Source organism: Drosophila kikkawai, chromosome 3R, assembly GCF_030179895.1.
Source record: "Drosophila kikkawai strain 14028-0561.14 chromosome 3R, DkikHiC1v2, whole genome shotgun sequence".
Lineage (NCBI taxonomy): Eukaryota > Metazoa > Arthropoda > Insecta > Diptera > Drosophilidae > Drosophila > Drosophila kikkawai.
Window position 1 is genome coordinate 37,999,702 of NC_091731.1, and position 16,214 is coordinate 38,015,915.

Sequence of the window (16,214 nt, forward strand, 5' to 3'; positions counted from 1 at the left end):
GCGACAGCCGGTTCCGCAGCTCCCATCCCTGATAGCCCTGATCGAACTAGTTCGATTTTGAACCACGCAACCCTAGCATGTAATCGTTCGTCTTGCCGTCTAACATTTGTGTCGAACTAAATTTTGTTTTGCCATTAAATAAATATATTATTTACCGCAAAATAGCCAGTGCCGAAGCGCACGAAAAGTGTCCGCGATCGAGGCATTTGCAGCACAACGAATCCGCAACATTACGTCCATGAAAATCAAACGGCAGCAGCAGGTCACAGCACAGAAAATACACAAAATAAGAAGCAGACAGAAAAGTGTTTAAATGCCCAAAAACCAATAGAAGAGCGATTTCCCCCACTTTTCCTGTACGTTGGAGGGAACACATCGAAAATGCTTTAGACGACGGTGTTTTCTTCGATTTACTCTCTGGCCCAGGGACCAGAGTTGCCAGAGAACGAGAACACTCCTGCCATGTCCACAGCCAAGCCACAGATAGCTGCATAGATCGCACCCGTCTCGTCCAAACGCCGGACTGGAGGGCAGAGGCGCTCCATCAAGGGTCCCGATCCCCATCAAGAACCAAGTGCTGGTGCTACCCCGATTGGCCTTCGTTAGCGTTTAGTCCGGTCGCGAGCCGTGCCTGCGCTGCGCCTTGTTACCACATTTTGTTGTTTACGTTTGTTTGTTTGTTGAACTCTCGTCCTTCCACGCGTGCAATCGTCATTAATTGTTAGTTACGAATATCCCTCGTTGAGCATACAAATCAAAATGAAAGCATCCTCCTCGTCACGTTCGTTATCGAAATCGAAGCGTCCAGCCGCAAAAGCTACAATCAAATTACTCCCGTCCAGACCCACCTCGTCACCGCCACTTATTATTAGCGCTCGGGCCGCCACGATTTTGCCAGGACCAGTTTCTCATTGAAGCTGAGTGAAGCCGGGGAAACACGAATCTAATGGTATGTAATTTGTGTAAAAGCGTTTACAAATAAATAGCCATTTTTTTAATGTCATTATTTAGTCTGCTGGGTGAGAGGTCCTTTGATAGAATTACCACTCAACATAACAGAAGTTGGGACGGATGACGGAATTTGCATACCCCCTGATCATACTATTCTAGTTCGTACTCAGACCAAGTATATTCTATTGGCAGAACTTTACTTAAATAATGTCCGCTTATAGGGTTGGTTGGATGTATATTGGACAGTGAATCAAATTATTAGTAGACATATTTACACAATATGTGGGGTCTAAAAGTAATCCTGGGTTCGTATACTTACGCGGCTCTAGAAGCTTAAAAACAAAATATTTTAGGACAAATTTAATACATAAATTATTAATTGCTATGATTCGATACGATTAGGAAATCGATAGAAGAGTCGTCAAATATATATATATAATAATATATAATATATAACTCAACATACGGCTCTTTTTTACGGTTATAAGCATGACATTCATTACATATGTACATATATCCTTGCGTGGTATTATAATTTTAGTCAAAAAGTAAAATGACTCAGTAAAGGAGTCATTTTCCACCCTACAAAGTATATATATTCTTGATCTGCGTTAACAGCTGAGTCGATCTAACCATATTCGTCGCTCCGTCCGTCTGCCTGTTTTTGCGTCAACTACAATCGTGGACATAAGTATTTTGACACAGCTTATAGCTATATTCCAGCGCGTGTATCTTAGTACTCGTAAAAGTTACGGGATCCATTTTACTTTCCAGTAAGAGATTATATTTAAATCTTTAATAGAGCAAAAGATGTTACTGATAAGTAAATGAACTTCTTTGCTATGTCACGTGATGTGAGAGATCATGCATTTTTGGGTGGACAAAAATATTTTGACATTGCATTCAATCAGTTCTCATTTGTTTCGTGCGCATTAAAGGACGTTGTTTGATATTTATAACTCCAGCTTATAAATCTTTTAGCAGCTTTAATACATTATTTGTCAATTTTCCTAATTTCTGTACCGTTATTTAATGAAAATATGGGTAAAACACGGGAGCTAAGCCAAATCCAGCAAAACAAAATAGTAATTAAGTACCACCTAGGTATTTCGGTCCAGAACCTCTGCATATTTTATAAAGTACCCCGACAAACCATTTACTACCAAATTGACAAACATAAACTGACAATTTCGACGGATAATTTAGTCAGAAAAGGGCGACCACGCTAGACCACGCCTAGACAAGATCGTCTAATCCTTTCAAAATTTAAAGATAATGTCCTTATTATACCAAAAGCAGCTTCAATGGAAGTTCAAAACGATTATAATTTTTAAATTAGTAGAAAAACAGTTGAAAGAAGACTTAAAAAGGCTAACTTTGCTACTAATGTGGCCCGTCATTTCACCTTAAAATGAGTTGAAACGATTAGCCTTTGCCAAATCATTTGTTAACAGCCTCAATCGTTTTGGGAACAAATTTTGTGGACCGATGAGAGTCCTTTTGAGTACCATGGTTAAAAAAAAGAAATTTACTGCAGATTACCAAAAAATATTCGCAAGAAAGTGCGGCCTAATCGGCTAATCGTTTCAACTCATTTTTAGGTGAAATGAAAGGTATCTGACGGGCCACAAAGTAGAAAAGTTAGCCTCTTTAAATAATATTTCAACTGTTTTTTTACTAATTAAAATATCATAATCGTTTTGAACATCCATTGAAGCTGCTTTTGGTATAATAAGGACATTATCTTTAAATTTTGAAAGGATTAGACGACCTTGTCTAGGCGTAGTCTTGCGTGGTCGCCCTTTTCTGACTAAATTATCCGTCGAAATTGTCAGTTTATGTTTGTTAATTTGGTAGTAAATGGTTTGACGGGGTATTTTATAAAATATGCAGAGGTTCTGGACCGAAATACCTAGGTGGTACTTAATTACTATTTTGTTTTGCTGGATTTGGCTTAGCTCCCGTGTTTTACCCATATTTTCATTAAATAACGGTACAGAAATTAGGAAAATTGACAAATAATGTATTAAAGCTGCTAAAAGATTTATAAGCTGGAGTTATAAATATCAAACAACGTCCTTTAATGCGCACGAAACAAATGAGAACTGATTGAATGCAATGTCAAAATATTTTTGTCCACCCAAAAATGCATGATCTCTCACATCACGTGACATAGCAAAGAAGTTCATTTACTTATCAGTAACATCTTTTGCTCTATTAAAGATTTAAATATAATCTCTTACTGGAAAGTAAAATGGATCCCGTAACTTTTACGAGTACAAAGAGACACGCGCTGGAATAAAGCCATAATCTGTGTCAAAATACTTATGTCCACGATTGTAGTCTCCCAGTTTTGGAACTACCTGAATGAAAATATGCGGGAATTAAAAAAATATCAATACTTTGATATAAGAAAATTGTATGATTATAGAATTTGAATACTAATTTAATTAAATCTATATTTAATGGATGCCATAAGAACAAACGCAATATTAATATAAAAAAATATAAAGTTGTCGTAGGGAAATAGTTCTGAAGGGAATAGTTATCTTGTTAAGTTGTACAGCTCATTTGATTGTAATTTTATTATTTAAACAAACTTGCCAAATGTAGTTAATTTTAGTTTAGTTTCAAGAACAGTGGTCAAAATATTTGTTACCTTTGACCTTATTTTAAACCTTGACTTGGAGCACTTTGGAACACAGATTTGTGTTTATCTGGACAAAATTCATTACCTCCACCGATTATTGTAACTGAACCTCAGGTTCAACGAAATACTGATAAACAGGCAAATAAAAACTAAATCTTTCTTTGCTTATAATACCAAGTTACAAGGAAAGTGTATTTAACAACTTATAAAGTACATTTAAATACCACAAGGCAGGGTCATTTCTCTATTTACACAACCATTACGCTACAAATATTATATTCTAAAACGTTTTCCTATTCCTATTCTAGGTACATCACCAATAATATAAGGTACATACATAGGAAGTAAAGCGAATAAGTGGAACATACAGTTGAACATTTCTATCAACCGTACAGCAAGGATTCAACTGTCTTGAAGGACTCAGCAATTTGATTTTATATGTTCTCAAGCTGTGACTATTTCTCTTTGGTGTTAAACCGGCTAGTGCTTTCAGACCCCTAATATTCGTAAGTTATCTTCAAATGCATTCTTTATATTTATTTAACCGTAAATTGTATTCAGCCGTGCGAGAAGTATTTTTGTCTCCCCCAAGCATTTTATTTCAAAGGGTTACCCAAAGGCATGTACATTGATATGTATGCTTGTGGTGGGCGAAGTAAAAGTGGCGTGATTGCCGCCTTTAAAGCTTATTAAATATTAATTGAGCACACACTAAATATTTCTTAAAGATATCGATCAGTTTATATATATAATATTGTGGATATTTTAAACTAAAATATAAAGAATATTTAAAACTTCGTCAAGTTAATTGTTAAAGAGTTATACAACAAACTTTTTATTACTTGTACCCATTATTTGGCTACTGAATGACGATGGATGAGGCAGCTTTTTGTTTAAACACTTTTTATTTCAATCTACAACATTCACTAGGTGAGGACACTTAAGAGTCCTTGGGGAAAGTATGCTTCAGGAAATCAGCTGTGTAACTAAAATAATGTTTTATGCAACATTTATTGATGTTTTTATTCTTTATTTCTGAACTACTGTGAGTATTTTTGAGGAAAATATTTTAAATATCTTGCGGGCCGTTGTGGTAAAAGTGCCTATGTCGAGCTCGGGCATGAAATGTTCGTTATTTATTTAAATTTAATACATAAATCTGTGTGCTTATGTAAATTACGCAGCTCCTTTGCCGCTGTAGTTTATATAATATATTTTTTACCCTTGCAGAGTATTATAATTTTAGTCAGAAGCTTGGAATGCAGTCAGGAATCATTTCGGACTCTATAAATCATATATATTCTTGATCAGCATGAAAAACCGAGTCAATCTTAACATGTTTAACAGAAGAAAATTTGTTTAACACTTTCTGTTTTTAAATTTGATAAAGGGTTTGCTCGCTAAAATTCTCAAAAATAAACAAAATTTGTTTTCTTAAAATGTTAAATCTAGTATGCAGATCTGTTAACCTAGGAAAAAACTAGCATAGAATGAATGTCAGAATTGAATTTGATGCTTTTTGATATTTTTAAACATTAATTTGTCCAACAAAATTATATAAAAATTTAAAAATTATTTAAAGAACTCAAATATTTTCAGTCTTCTTAAAGGGTTTTATAATTTCAGGCAGTCCGACCCTATAAATCTTGATTATCAGCAACAGGAGAATCTTTCTAGCCATGTTGCAAAAAAATAAAACAATTTTTTTTTTTGAAAGGAAAGAAAATTGTGTAAAATAGAACCAATTTGGATTTCTAAAAATGTATGCAGATATGTTAAGCTAAAAGTTTTACGAATTGAATTTGATGCTTTATGGGCTTAGATATGATATTTTTAACTTAAGTTTGTCCAAAAATATAGAAAAGTCTTGATTTAAAAAATGCGTTTATTTATGGTCTCTTAAGAGCATAAGATCCCAAAAAGCCAGTGATTGTTTAAATTATATATATATATATATATATTCGGCATTATAATCCTTACTTATTAATATAACATTATTTAATATTTTATTAAATACTTTATATAGTTCAACGATTATTAATTCGGCTTTTTAATCCAATTGTAAACTTCAACTGACTTCACGAAATTAGCTTTCCTTCTTGTTTTTAAATGAAAACAATTTTTTTTCTTCAATATAAATAATATCCTACTCTCTTAAGGTTTAATAGTTAAATTAACCAAAAATAAATTACAAGTAATTTATCAATTTTCTAATTCCGCACGCTGTTGGAAGTTTTTAGTTTGAAAACAGCGTAATGCCGAAAGTATATAGCAATTTTAATTAGTTCTTTAACGACCCGCTATATATCTCTAGATTAAGTCGTTTATAAGTTATGGGTGCGAAACCCTATTTTTTTTACCGGTTCTTCCGCCAAACTAGCGGAAAACCCAAATGAAAAATGGAGTATTTGTTTTATGTTTTAATATTTTATTTTATTTATTAATTCAAATTGAATGCCGAAAATGTGTATGACCTTTGGTGATAATTACCCTTGAAATGAATTAATTGAAATCCAATTGCAAGCGGCAGCGCTACACAAAGTTCGGCGTGCCGAAGTTACTATCTAGTCAACCTATAAATATAAATAGATACATATGTACGTGTATTATAATGAATTCATATACTTTTTAGTATATTAAATTTATAATATAAAATCTGAAAACAGACATCTGGTTTGATCAGCGGCAAACACTGCCTTAAATTAGAGGAATACTTTTTATTCAAAGTAATTTGGTAGAAAAGAGACTTAATTCGTCTCTAAAAGCTGTTAACATAATTGCACCTTACATATCCAGTCAACCCGAGTTGCAACATCGGCGCCCTTGCAATGGGGATTGCACCTGAAAAGTGTGCGCTTCCGTAGCAACTTTTCTGGCTTGCTGGCAACTTTGCCACTAACAAAGTGCCACTATTGACCTTCGGCAATACTCGCAGGCGTAATGAGTTCCCCCTTTTAGTTCGCTGGCAGTCTAGACCGGCATCAGACGTTCAGTTAAGCTGGCTGTTCGCAGCAATGGCGGTCTTAACCTCATTAAAAGCAAACGAGGCTTCTGCCGGCCGCCCCTCCCCCTTGCATTGTTCTCAAACTTATTCGAAAATAATTTCCACATTTGTTTTGAGTTAATGGTGGTTGCCGCTGCTTGCCTGCCAGGAAGGACAGGAGAGAGCGAATAGCTCCAGAGGGTTGTAGGTACAATAGAGTGGGCTTTCGAGCGCAACCCTTACTCCATCTGAGCATTCGAAGAAGCAGCGAACAAAACCCAACTCTGCTGTTCTGCTTATGTACAATCAGGATGGGCGTAAGGCTCGCCTCTTGTATTGGGTCTCTGGCAGTGGGCCAGGATCCGTATCGGAGGGTCTGGGGACTGCGCCTGGACCTGCGCATATTGGTTGCACACACAATGAGTCCTATTCCTCTATGTTGTCTCGCTCGCACCGCCGCAACCACGGACACTTTGAAAGGTACATCTTTAGAGAGTTTTTGTACAATGTATATGAAGCATCATTATATTGGAGGCCGTCTCCCCTACCAACACCGCTGCTCCTATGCTGGACAGTCGTCCGCAGATAGCTGGTCGGAAGCTCCGCACGGCAGGGGTACTGAAATGACAGAAATGTCATCAATTGGCAAATAATTATTTTAGATACGAAAATCAAATGCAAAGTAGATGCAACTAGGATCAAATGCAACACAAAGTGATCAATTCTACTTCTGTTTTGGACGTGGTTAGTACAATTTCAATAAAAGTGTACCCTAAAGACAGAATGCTGCAACTGTTTAAAACAAATTTGTATTTGATTTCTCAATTAAATTCAATATCCGTATATAAACGACGTAATCGCCTCCCTGAATGTCTGCATGCAACAATTGTGAATGGAAAAGCATGGGGATGCGGGTGGCGGCAAGAGAGTAAAAAACCGGGCAACCCCGAAATGGTTTATATACTCTGTCTGATTCATCCCATGCGCCCATACGTGACTGTCAGGGTGAAATCTGCAAGCGCCGACGACGCGGAATTAAAGATTAAGGATTCCAAAGTCGGGAGTCGTTCAGTTTGACTCTCAGCTCGTCAAGGCATTGTCACCGAATACCTTGTGCTCCGTGGCTCGTGGCAAGATTTGTCAACAATTAGTGTCGATAATAAACCTTAAAGTCGTTGGAGTTTGAAGTGAGCTACCTGTCGAGGTATTGTGAGTGCGCCGACAGGAATCTTATGTCACCTAGCCTACCGCAGGAGACGACAATTGGCTTGGGACTCGCACAAGAGCGAAATTCTCAAAGTGCTGCGGACACCTGGTAACCGTTTGCAAGAAAAACTGTGAGAATAGCTTGCGGCATCCGTTGCCAAGCCCTTATCTTACGGTAGACTTACCTGCCAATCATCCGAACTCATAGCTTGAAAAGAATAGGGAATTATCCGGTCATGCGTATGCAATCCAATAGGGATAGAAAAATAATCATCTGCCTTCGAGCAGCTCCGCTCCTGGCCCTTTGTTGTTTTCGGAACTCACTCCTCTCTCCCTCATCTGAAATCAATAAGGATTTACTTAATAATTTCATAATTCCCCTTGAACTACGATTCAACGTAAATGAAAATAATATATTGTTTGGTCGACATAACGGGAACCATGTCTACGCGGATGTACAATCTCTGCACTATGTAATTAGATTATAGTGCAGCACATATTTATATTGGGCAAATATTAATATCAATGAATGGAGTGTTTCCACAAAAACTATAGGAGAACAGTAGTATATTTACCTACGAAGCTGTCGGTAACCAATGGCCACAACATTTATTGAAAGTTAATAAGTATCAAGTAATATTAATTAAAATATTGAATCCAAAGTAGGAACAACTTTTTAACAAACATACACAAGTTAATATACGAATTTAATTAAATTAATTAAACTTACGTTGCTAAAAATCTCGAAGTTAGATGAGCCAAAAATTAAACTGATGTTTATATACAGTTGCTGCTTGCATTTACTTATCACAGCTACATATATTTTAATTATAAAAACTTTTTGCAGTTAGCAAATAAAATATTTTAAAACTGTAAAAGAAAACCTAACATGAGACATAAAACACACATTTTATATTTATAGTGTACACATTTTCAGTTTTAGGTTTTGCTATACATTTACCGATCGTTCCATTGGCAGCTATATGATATGGTTCTCGGTTCTGGTCCGATCTACTACCTGCAATATAAATATTTCTGATAGCTCAAAAACCGAGAGGCTTATTCACAGCCTACGATCATTGGTTGATCGACTCGGATTTTGATGCTGATCAAGAATATATACACTAGAGTCGGAAATAACTATATAATACACTATGGTGTAAATTTGTGACTAAAATTATAGTACCCTGAAAGGGTATAAATCCCATAACTAGTCAAAAAAAAGGATTTAACTAATTACAATCTTGAAAAGTATTATAGTTTTAGACAGAAGTTAGCCAATTGCCATATATAAATCACTTAAATATCATACCCATTATTTGTAGTTTATAGAATTAAAAACAAAACAATAATTATTCCAATTATTTTGAAGTTTCAATATGCTGAATTGTTAATCTAATAAAAACATTTCGGTTTTCCGAAGTTAGTTTAATTTTATTAAAATGGCACACAATTTTTGTACTTTTTGTGTGACTTTGATTTTTCTAGATGAGTGCTTTGCCAATTAGAATTGAGAATCGGTTAAACCATATTCTGTCTGTTTTTGCTAGATTTAGATATAAATGTGCATATCGCTCCTATCTAACCGATAACATACAAATGTATACAATATAATATGTAGTCTTCCGATTTGACCCATTCCGACTAAAATACTATCTGCCCTAGAAAGAAGACTGTGCAAAGTTTGGAAAAGATGGCTTTTAAATTAAGAGCTTGGCCTGGATAGTCTTGGCTGTTGATGCTGATCAAGACTGTATATACATATATATTATATAGGGTCCCGGATAATAGGAAATGCCATCTAATAACTTATGTTTGCTTTAGTCAATATATCAGCATAATGCAATGCTGTCTATATGAAAAACTCAGCTTTTGAAGGCTGCATAGAGCTCGAATTATAAAGTGTCAACAAGATACTTTTAGTAGGGATTATGATTATTATTAGGGTCGAGCTGACTGTTTGATGTCGGCATTTGATAACCCTAAAGGAAACTGCATGAAAGGAATATAAGATGCGCGAAGGAGACACTAATTTCCTTTGCCTGTCGCCATTGTCTTCTCTATGGCATGGCCACTGAAAGATGCTCCCATCAAGTGGCCGAAGCTTGTCCTTCTCCTAGAAAAACCCCATTGCTGGCTCGTAGTAGTCGCTCTCTAGCTTGGCTCCTTTGTCGTGCCGAACGTTTTAATTGTGCATGTCTTTGTTCTTTTCGCCGTAATGGAGTGCTATGCAAATGGCGTTTTGATGAATTTCCTTGGCTCTCCTCCGGCGCTATGGCTTTGTGGCTGTTCAGTTGTTCGCTTGTCCTGGCCCTTCAGCGACAACAAACAACAGCATTCATCCCCTTGTATCACTGCGCCTGTGTGCGGATGTGTGTTTGTAAGTCACGACTGGCAGGAAAGTGCTGTTCGGCTCAAGTTCGAACCTTCCTACCTCCCCTTCAACCCCTTTCTTTCCAGTCTTCGTTTTTTCACATTGGCAGGCTTTTGCTCATGTCCCTTGGTCCTGGTTGTTGTATTTGTCGCTGCTCTGTTGATGGCAGCCGTCTGCTCCAGAGATGCCCGTAAATTACGAGTGAAACTAGCTATTTATATCTGCGAGTAAATATAATAATATATTTGCTAGAAGACTCTAAAAGGTATTTATTTTCCTAACCAATATCAATAGCCCATTTTATCTAACCATTTGTGTCAGTCTGTTTTTACGTAAACACATCCCTTTCTTTTTGAGCTATCTGAATGTATCATTTCATATAGTCTTCTTTCTGTCTCAAAGTATATACATATGTCGAAATTGAGCGTTATTCAAAATATTTGCATTTTACCTAAAATATAGTGGATATTTACGATTTTCAAATAGTTTATAGCAGCCATGGACGCGTTGTGTAAATGTATTTTAAATGACCTTTAAATTGTTATGCGATTTTACTGGAAAATAGCTGAATTGGTTGCAATGTCCTACCCGCTGGTGTAAGGGGTGCGGAAAGGCAAAGAAAAAGGGAATATTTTTGATTTACCAAAAGCGCGATGCGATGCCTTACTTTCTAGTTTTAGCCAGCTCTCAAACGCGTCAGACAACGCCAGTGGAAGCAGGGTTTGTAGAGTCCTCATCACCATCCCCGGTATAAGGGTGAGTGTGTGTGTGTGCGTGTTTTGTGTTCAAATTTTGTACATAATGGATTATTGTCCTTTCCCTTTTTCTACTTCTTTCCCCTTATCATGGGCCCCGAATGCTGCATTGGTCGATGCCGTCAACCAATCAAAAGCGCTCTCAAAATGGCCGCCGTTCGATTCCCACTTCTGCAATTTGTGTGTGCCCTTTGATAAGAAAGGAGCTGCCATTGAGGTGGCACTAAGTGGTCATTTGGCTTCCGCATCCTTGAGGAATTCCCATTAAAGCTCCAATTACGATTGTAATTTCGATTGAAATGTCCGTGCCCAAATAGTATAGTATAAAATTGGTTGGGTCAAATTTCAGACATGGTAGTGCAATTTTAGATCCATTTCTTGTTTAAATCTAAGGACTTCTATTTTGGGATTGATGTTATTGTTTTTCCAGTCCGTGGCTTTTATTTTATACTTGGTTCTTTTTTTTTAACTTTCCTTGCAGGCCTTGTCTAATTGCCTTCCAAATTCGAAAAAGAGCACAACTTCCATGTCCAAGCTATTTGTAAAATACGGGCGTTTGTGATTTGAACCAGAGAAAAGAGAACAAGATCGTTCGCTAATCACAACAGGTATTCTTAGAGTAGGGTAAATAGTTAGCAGCGATCGCTCGTCCTGTGGAGTGGCATGAGTGTCCAACCATCATCGGGACTCCGGAAAAATGATGATAATGAGTGTAGTGGGCCACGACCACCTGTTCCCGGAGAAGAGAGCCGTGTTAAAAAGGTAAGGAGATGACTTCTTCTATAGAAGGGGCTTTGCTCAAATTGTCCGTCTATCAGATGACCGAAGGGGCAGTAGAGACCTCGAAGAATTCGCCGCCATCCTATCTGAATTGGGCTCGGACGCTGAACCACTTGCTGGAGGATCGCGATGGGGTCGAGCTCTTCAAGAAGTACGTCGAAGAAGAGGCGCCCGCCTACAATGACCACCTCAACTTCTATTTTGCCTGCGAGGGCCTCAAGCAGCAGACGGACCCGGAGAAGGTCAAGCAGATAATCGGAGCAATCTACAGGTAGGATTGCTTAATAATAACATATCACCAATTAAGGAATGCAGTATAAGTAGAGCATTGCCTTGCTACGATGTCTTTAATTAGCATATAACTTTTAATACTGATCCCTCCGCCCGATTATCCAGATTTCTGCGCAAGAGTAAGCTGTCTATCTCTGATGACCTGCGCGCCCAGATCAAGGCAATCAAGACGAACCCCGAGATCTCGCTTAGCCCGCACATCTTCGATCCTATGCAACACCATGTGGAGGTTACCATCCGAGACAACATTTACCCCACGTTTCTGTGCTCGGATATGTACATCCAATATATCCAGCAAATGTCCGCATTACAGGAGCGCTGCAGCAGCAGCGGCGCGACGGGATCGGGCAGTGCCGGGAGCAGCGGTAGTGGTGGCAGCAGCCTCGTCGGGGCGTGCGCCCTACCTGCATTTACTGCAAAGCAACAGCAGCGCCAGCTCCAGCAGCTAGTGCCGCCCGGTGCCTTCATTAACCTGCCAGTGAGCAGCGTGAGCGGGCCGCCAGCTGGCACGTGTAGTGCCAGCGGCAGTGTGTACGGTCCCTCGACGTCGGCCAGTTCAAGCGGCTCCATCAGCGCCACCGACACACTGCCACGCAGCTCCACGCTGCCCACGCTGCACGAGGACTCGGTGCTGTCGCTCTGCGACGACTTCGAGAAGGTGCAAATGCAGGATGGGGGTGGACCCGGAGGTGCAGGGGCGCGAGCTCCCGACTACCCAATACGACTGACGCGGGACCTACTAATAGCAACACAGAAAAGAAGACTGGAAATTCGACCTCCTGGGTATGTTTACATATTTTTCTTGCTCCTAGTCCTAGCTCTTAGCTCTAAGCGATTTAGGCTCACATAGAATTAGCATATTGTATAATTTTTAAATAAATATAAAATATACTAGTTTTAACTTCAAAGCCAAAAATAAGATAGGTTTAAGGAACACTCACAAAATTCGTTATTTAATCCGACACATTTGTACATCAGACGCGATCCACCATCCTCTCATTTTTGTTTTTAAGTTCTTATTAAATTTTATGATGTTCTGTGATTAACTCCTAATTTGTTACTTTTGTTTCTTTTACTTTTTCACGTATGGTCTTTACGAACGTTCTCAAACACACACAAATACGCACGCCTCACACCCACCTGCATACTACTACATACTGAATACCGTGCACCTGCCCCACAACTCTACATTGCCGCATATGCATTGTACATATGTTTCCGATACACTACCACTGACCTGATGAATTTTCATTGCGTTCTCCTTTTTGATTTGAACATTTTTGTTTGTGGACCCCGACGACCTTCCCACACACACACATGTAAACACGATCACACAATTGGACGCCATTGCATGGAAACTATATGTCCTGGTTGTGTTCGCGGTCTGCATCTGATCTGCATGCGAATAGTGCCCACGGTTATGTGTACACAGCGAGCACGAACACCTCCTATGTGCCGAATTCGCGGGTTGACTCGGAGAGGGCCAGCGTCAGCTCCGGCGGACGTACCGACTCTGACACCATGTCGCTCTCCAGTTGTTCAATGTGAGTAGGGGCATCAACGGAGTGGGCCGTCCAGCGACTATGACAAGATGATAGATGAATGCCACGTTGCAGAAGACAGGACTCCTCTCTGACAGCTCGCCTGACTAATGATACATCCTCGTTTCAGGGACGGTCGCCCGTACATACAACGCAGACACAGCTCGACAGAGAGCAAGGCGATTCGCCAGAGCGCGATGGCAAATAAGGAGACCAATACCTTTCAGGTAAACATTGCTCATAGATTTATTCTTTTTTTGATTAAAAAACAATATAGATGCAAAGACCCTACCCTTTGCAAGGAGCTATGTTACTAATTTTCAATATTCATTTCACTTTTGAATATTCAAAAAACAGGTTATACCTCGCACACAACGACTACATTCGAACGAGCACAGACCACTGAAGGAGGACGACTTTGTGGCTCTTCTTATACCTAAGCTGGAAGAAGTAAAGCGAAAGCGTGACCTGGAGGAAAGAGCTCGCGAGGTAAGATATGAAGTGGCTGGTTTTTTAACATTCAGTACAGGTCGGTAAGCTCCATTTGTATAGAATAGAGTTTTTCGTGAATATTTCGTGTTAAGCATTACATTTGCATACCCTTGAGCAGGGCAGATACCCCGAGTTTGGGTCCCCTCCCTTCCCTATAAGTAATCGGCTACAAATCAGTAACTCATATCTTACAATTCAGGTCTTCTTGAATTAGAAAGAAAGACTAATATTCTTTAATGTATCACCTTTAGTTGTATGTTGTACATTTGATTAATAGGGGGGTACACTTTTTCAGCGGAATCCCGGAGCTGCGCTGCTGACCAATGAACGATCCACCGCCAGCGATCGCGCCTTCGCCGAAGCGATTCGGGAGAAGTTTGCATTGGACGAGGACAACGACCAAGACATTCTTGACCAGCATGTGTCGCGGGTGTGGAAGGACCAAACGCCGCACCGCTCACCAGGAACAATGTCACCCTGCCCGCCAATTCCGTCGCGAAGACGCACGGCTACACATGACTCGGGCATGGTCAGCGATGGCGCCATGAGCCTAAGTATGGCTAATAAAATCCCTGATAATAGAATCGGTGGCCTAACAAAGATTTTATCCACAGGCGGGCACTCCATGAAGCACTCGAAATCCATGCCGGATCACAGTTCCTGCTCCTCGAGGAAGTTGACAAATAAATGGCCTTCCATGAACACAGACAGTGGTATAAGCATGTTCTCGGCCGACACTGTTACCAAGTACAAAGAATCGAGGTAAGAAGGGCGAAGAGTTACCCTGAAACCAAAAACTCTTTATTGTAACATAAAATAACAAATTTTAATCTTTTAAAGCACTCGATCCGGCTCAAGCACAGCCTCGAAGCTGGAGGAGGCCAAACGAAGACTGGAAGACGAGCCGCGACGCTCTCGTCGATATACCCAGCCGCCTATGCAGCAGGGACACTTGGCGCAACCGCCTATCGCCTCCTTTAGCAGCAGCACCGGCGGCGGTAGCATCAGCCTGCCACATCCGCACCAGCTTCAGCTTCAAACCGCGGCGGCGCCTCCGCCTCTGCCGGCTAAGCCACCGGAGACGATCGTTGTGTTCTCATTCTGCGAGGAGCCAGTTCCGTACAGAATAAAAATACCCGGTACCCAGCCTACCCTGCGTCAGTTCAAGGATTATCTGCCAAGAAGGGGTCACTTTAGGTAGTATTTAATCGGCAATCGAATAACTCACTTTCTTACATCTGGATCTCGATCTTTTGCTGTTTAGATTCTTCTTCAAGACGCACTGCGAGGACCCGGACAGTCCAGTGATTCAGGAAGAGATTGTTAATGACTCCGACATACTGCCCTTGTTTGGAGACAAAGCGATGGGTCTTGTCAAGCCATCCGATTAATATTAGGAATTTAGTGTAGATTTTGTATTAAGGCGAATTGGGAGTGCGAGTGGTTTGATGCACCGACGATGCACTCGGTAAAAAAGGAACGAAAAAGCGAACGCACCAAGTGTACGACGCATCTTAGGGCCACCTACCCACTGGAGAAGCTAATACCGAAAATCAATAGCGATAAGCTTTTGTAAGCATCACAAACTACTCTCTGTTGGGGCAAAGTATTTTTCTGTACAACCAAAACTGATCTATGTAAGCCACGTAAAATGGTTCTAAATTTGTAAATCCGTAACTATTTGAAGCTTGAGCTTGAATCCACATGAATATGTCCTGTATTTATGTTTATACCTTATAAAATCAGTCGCAGCTGGGTTGTTGAGTGGGCCCGAGACTGAGAGGGCTGAGAGATTATTAGGAACTGCACAAAATCGAATGTATTGAGAAGATTTAAGGTATGGATTTTCCTCGATTGGGATTTGTTTGTTACTTTTTGCTAACTACGGACTGCCTGCAATAAATTTTGTTAATATTTTTGTGATGTGCATTTTACGATGATATATGATGATGATATTAACAAAGTTATATTCAACTCGACAAAAATCAAAAGATAATCTGTTTTATTTTTGTATAATCTATAACACAACACACAGCATACACACAACACACACTTAAAATGTATGTATTTATACAACGTATTTTAATTGTAATTGCGTCAATTGCATCCACTGATTTACCATTAACCATTAGGTACATTTCATTTCGAGAGCGATCAGTCCAGTCCAGCGACACGTTGACCGGTCGGTCGA

At 39.4% G+C, this 16,214-nt stretch overlaps 1 protein-coding gene across 4 annotated transcripts; it reads left to right on the forward strand.

Annotated features, from left to right (window-relative positions):
• The first annotated feature begins 68 nt into the window (after positions 1-68).
• Axn (protein axin) lies at positions 69-16,019 on the forward strand. Of its 4 annotated transcripts, XM_070286770.1 has the most exons (14): positions 69-949; positions 1,012-1,109; positions 1,173-1,256; positions 3,910-4,107; positions 11,401-11,681; positions 11,738-11,970; positions 12,096-12,773; positions 13,400-13,534; positions 13,662-13,758; positions 13,889-14,020; positions 14,319-14,577; positions 14,638-14,785; positions 14,864-15,220; positions 15,288-16,019. In XM_070286770.1, exons 5-14 carry the CDS (start codon positions 11,583-11,585, stop codon positions 15,412-15,414), a joined length of 2,265 nt encoding a protein of 754 aa, XP_070142871.1. In that variant the 5' UTR covers positions 69-949; positions 1,012-1,109; positions 1,173-1,256; positions 3,910-4,107; positions 11,401-11,582; the 3' UTR covers positions 15,415-16,019. The 4 variants fall into 4 exon arrangements, with proteins under 4 accessions (XP_070142871.1, XP_017036939.1, XP_017036941.1 ...); XM_017181450.2 differs by lacking the exons at positions 1,012-1,109; positions 1,173-1,256; XM_017181452.3 differs by lacking the exons at positions 1,012-1,109; positions 1,173-1,256 and having other exon boundaries at positions 3,910-3,930.
• Positions 16,020-16,214: the final 195 nt, after the last annotated feature.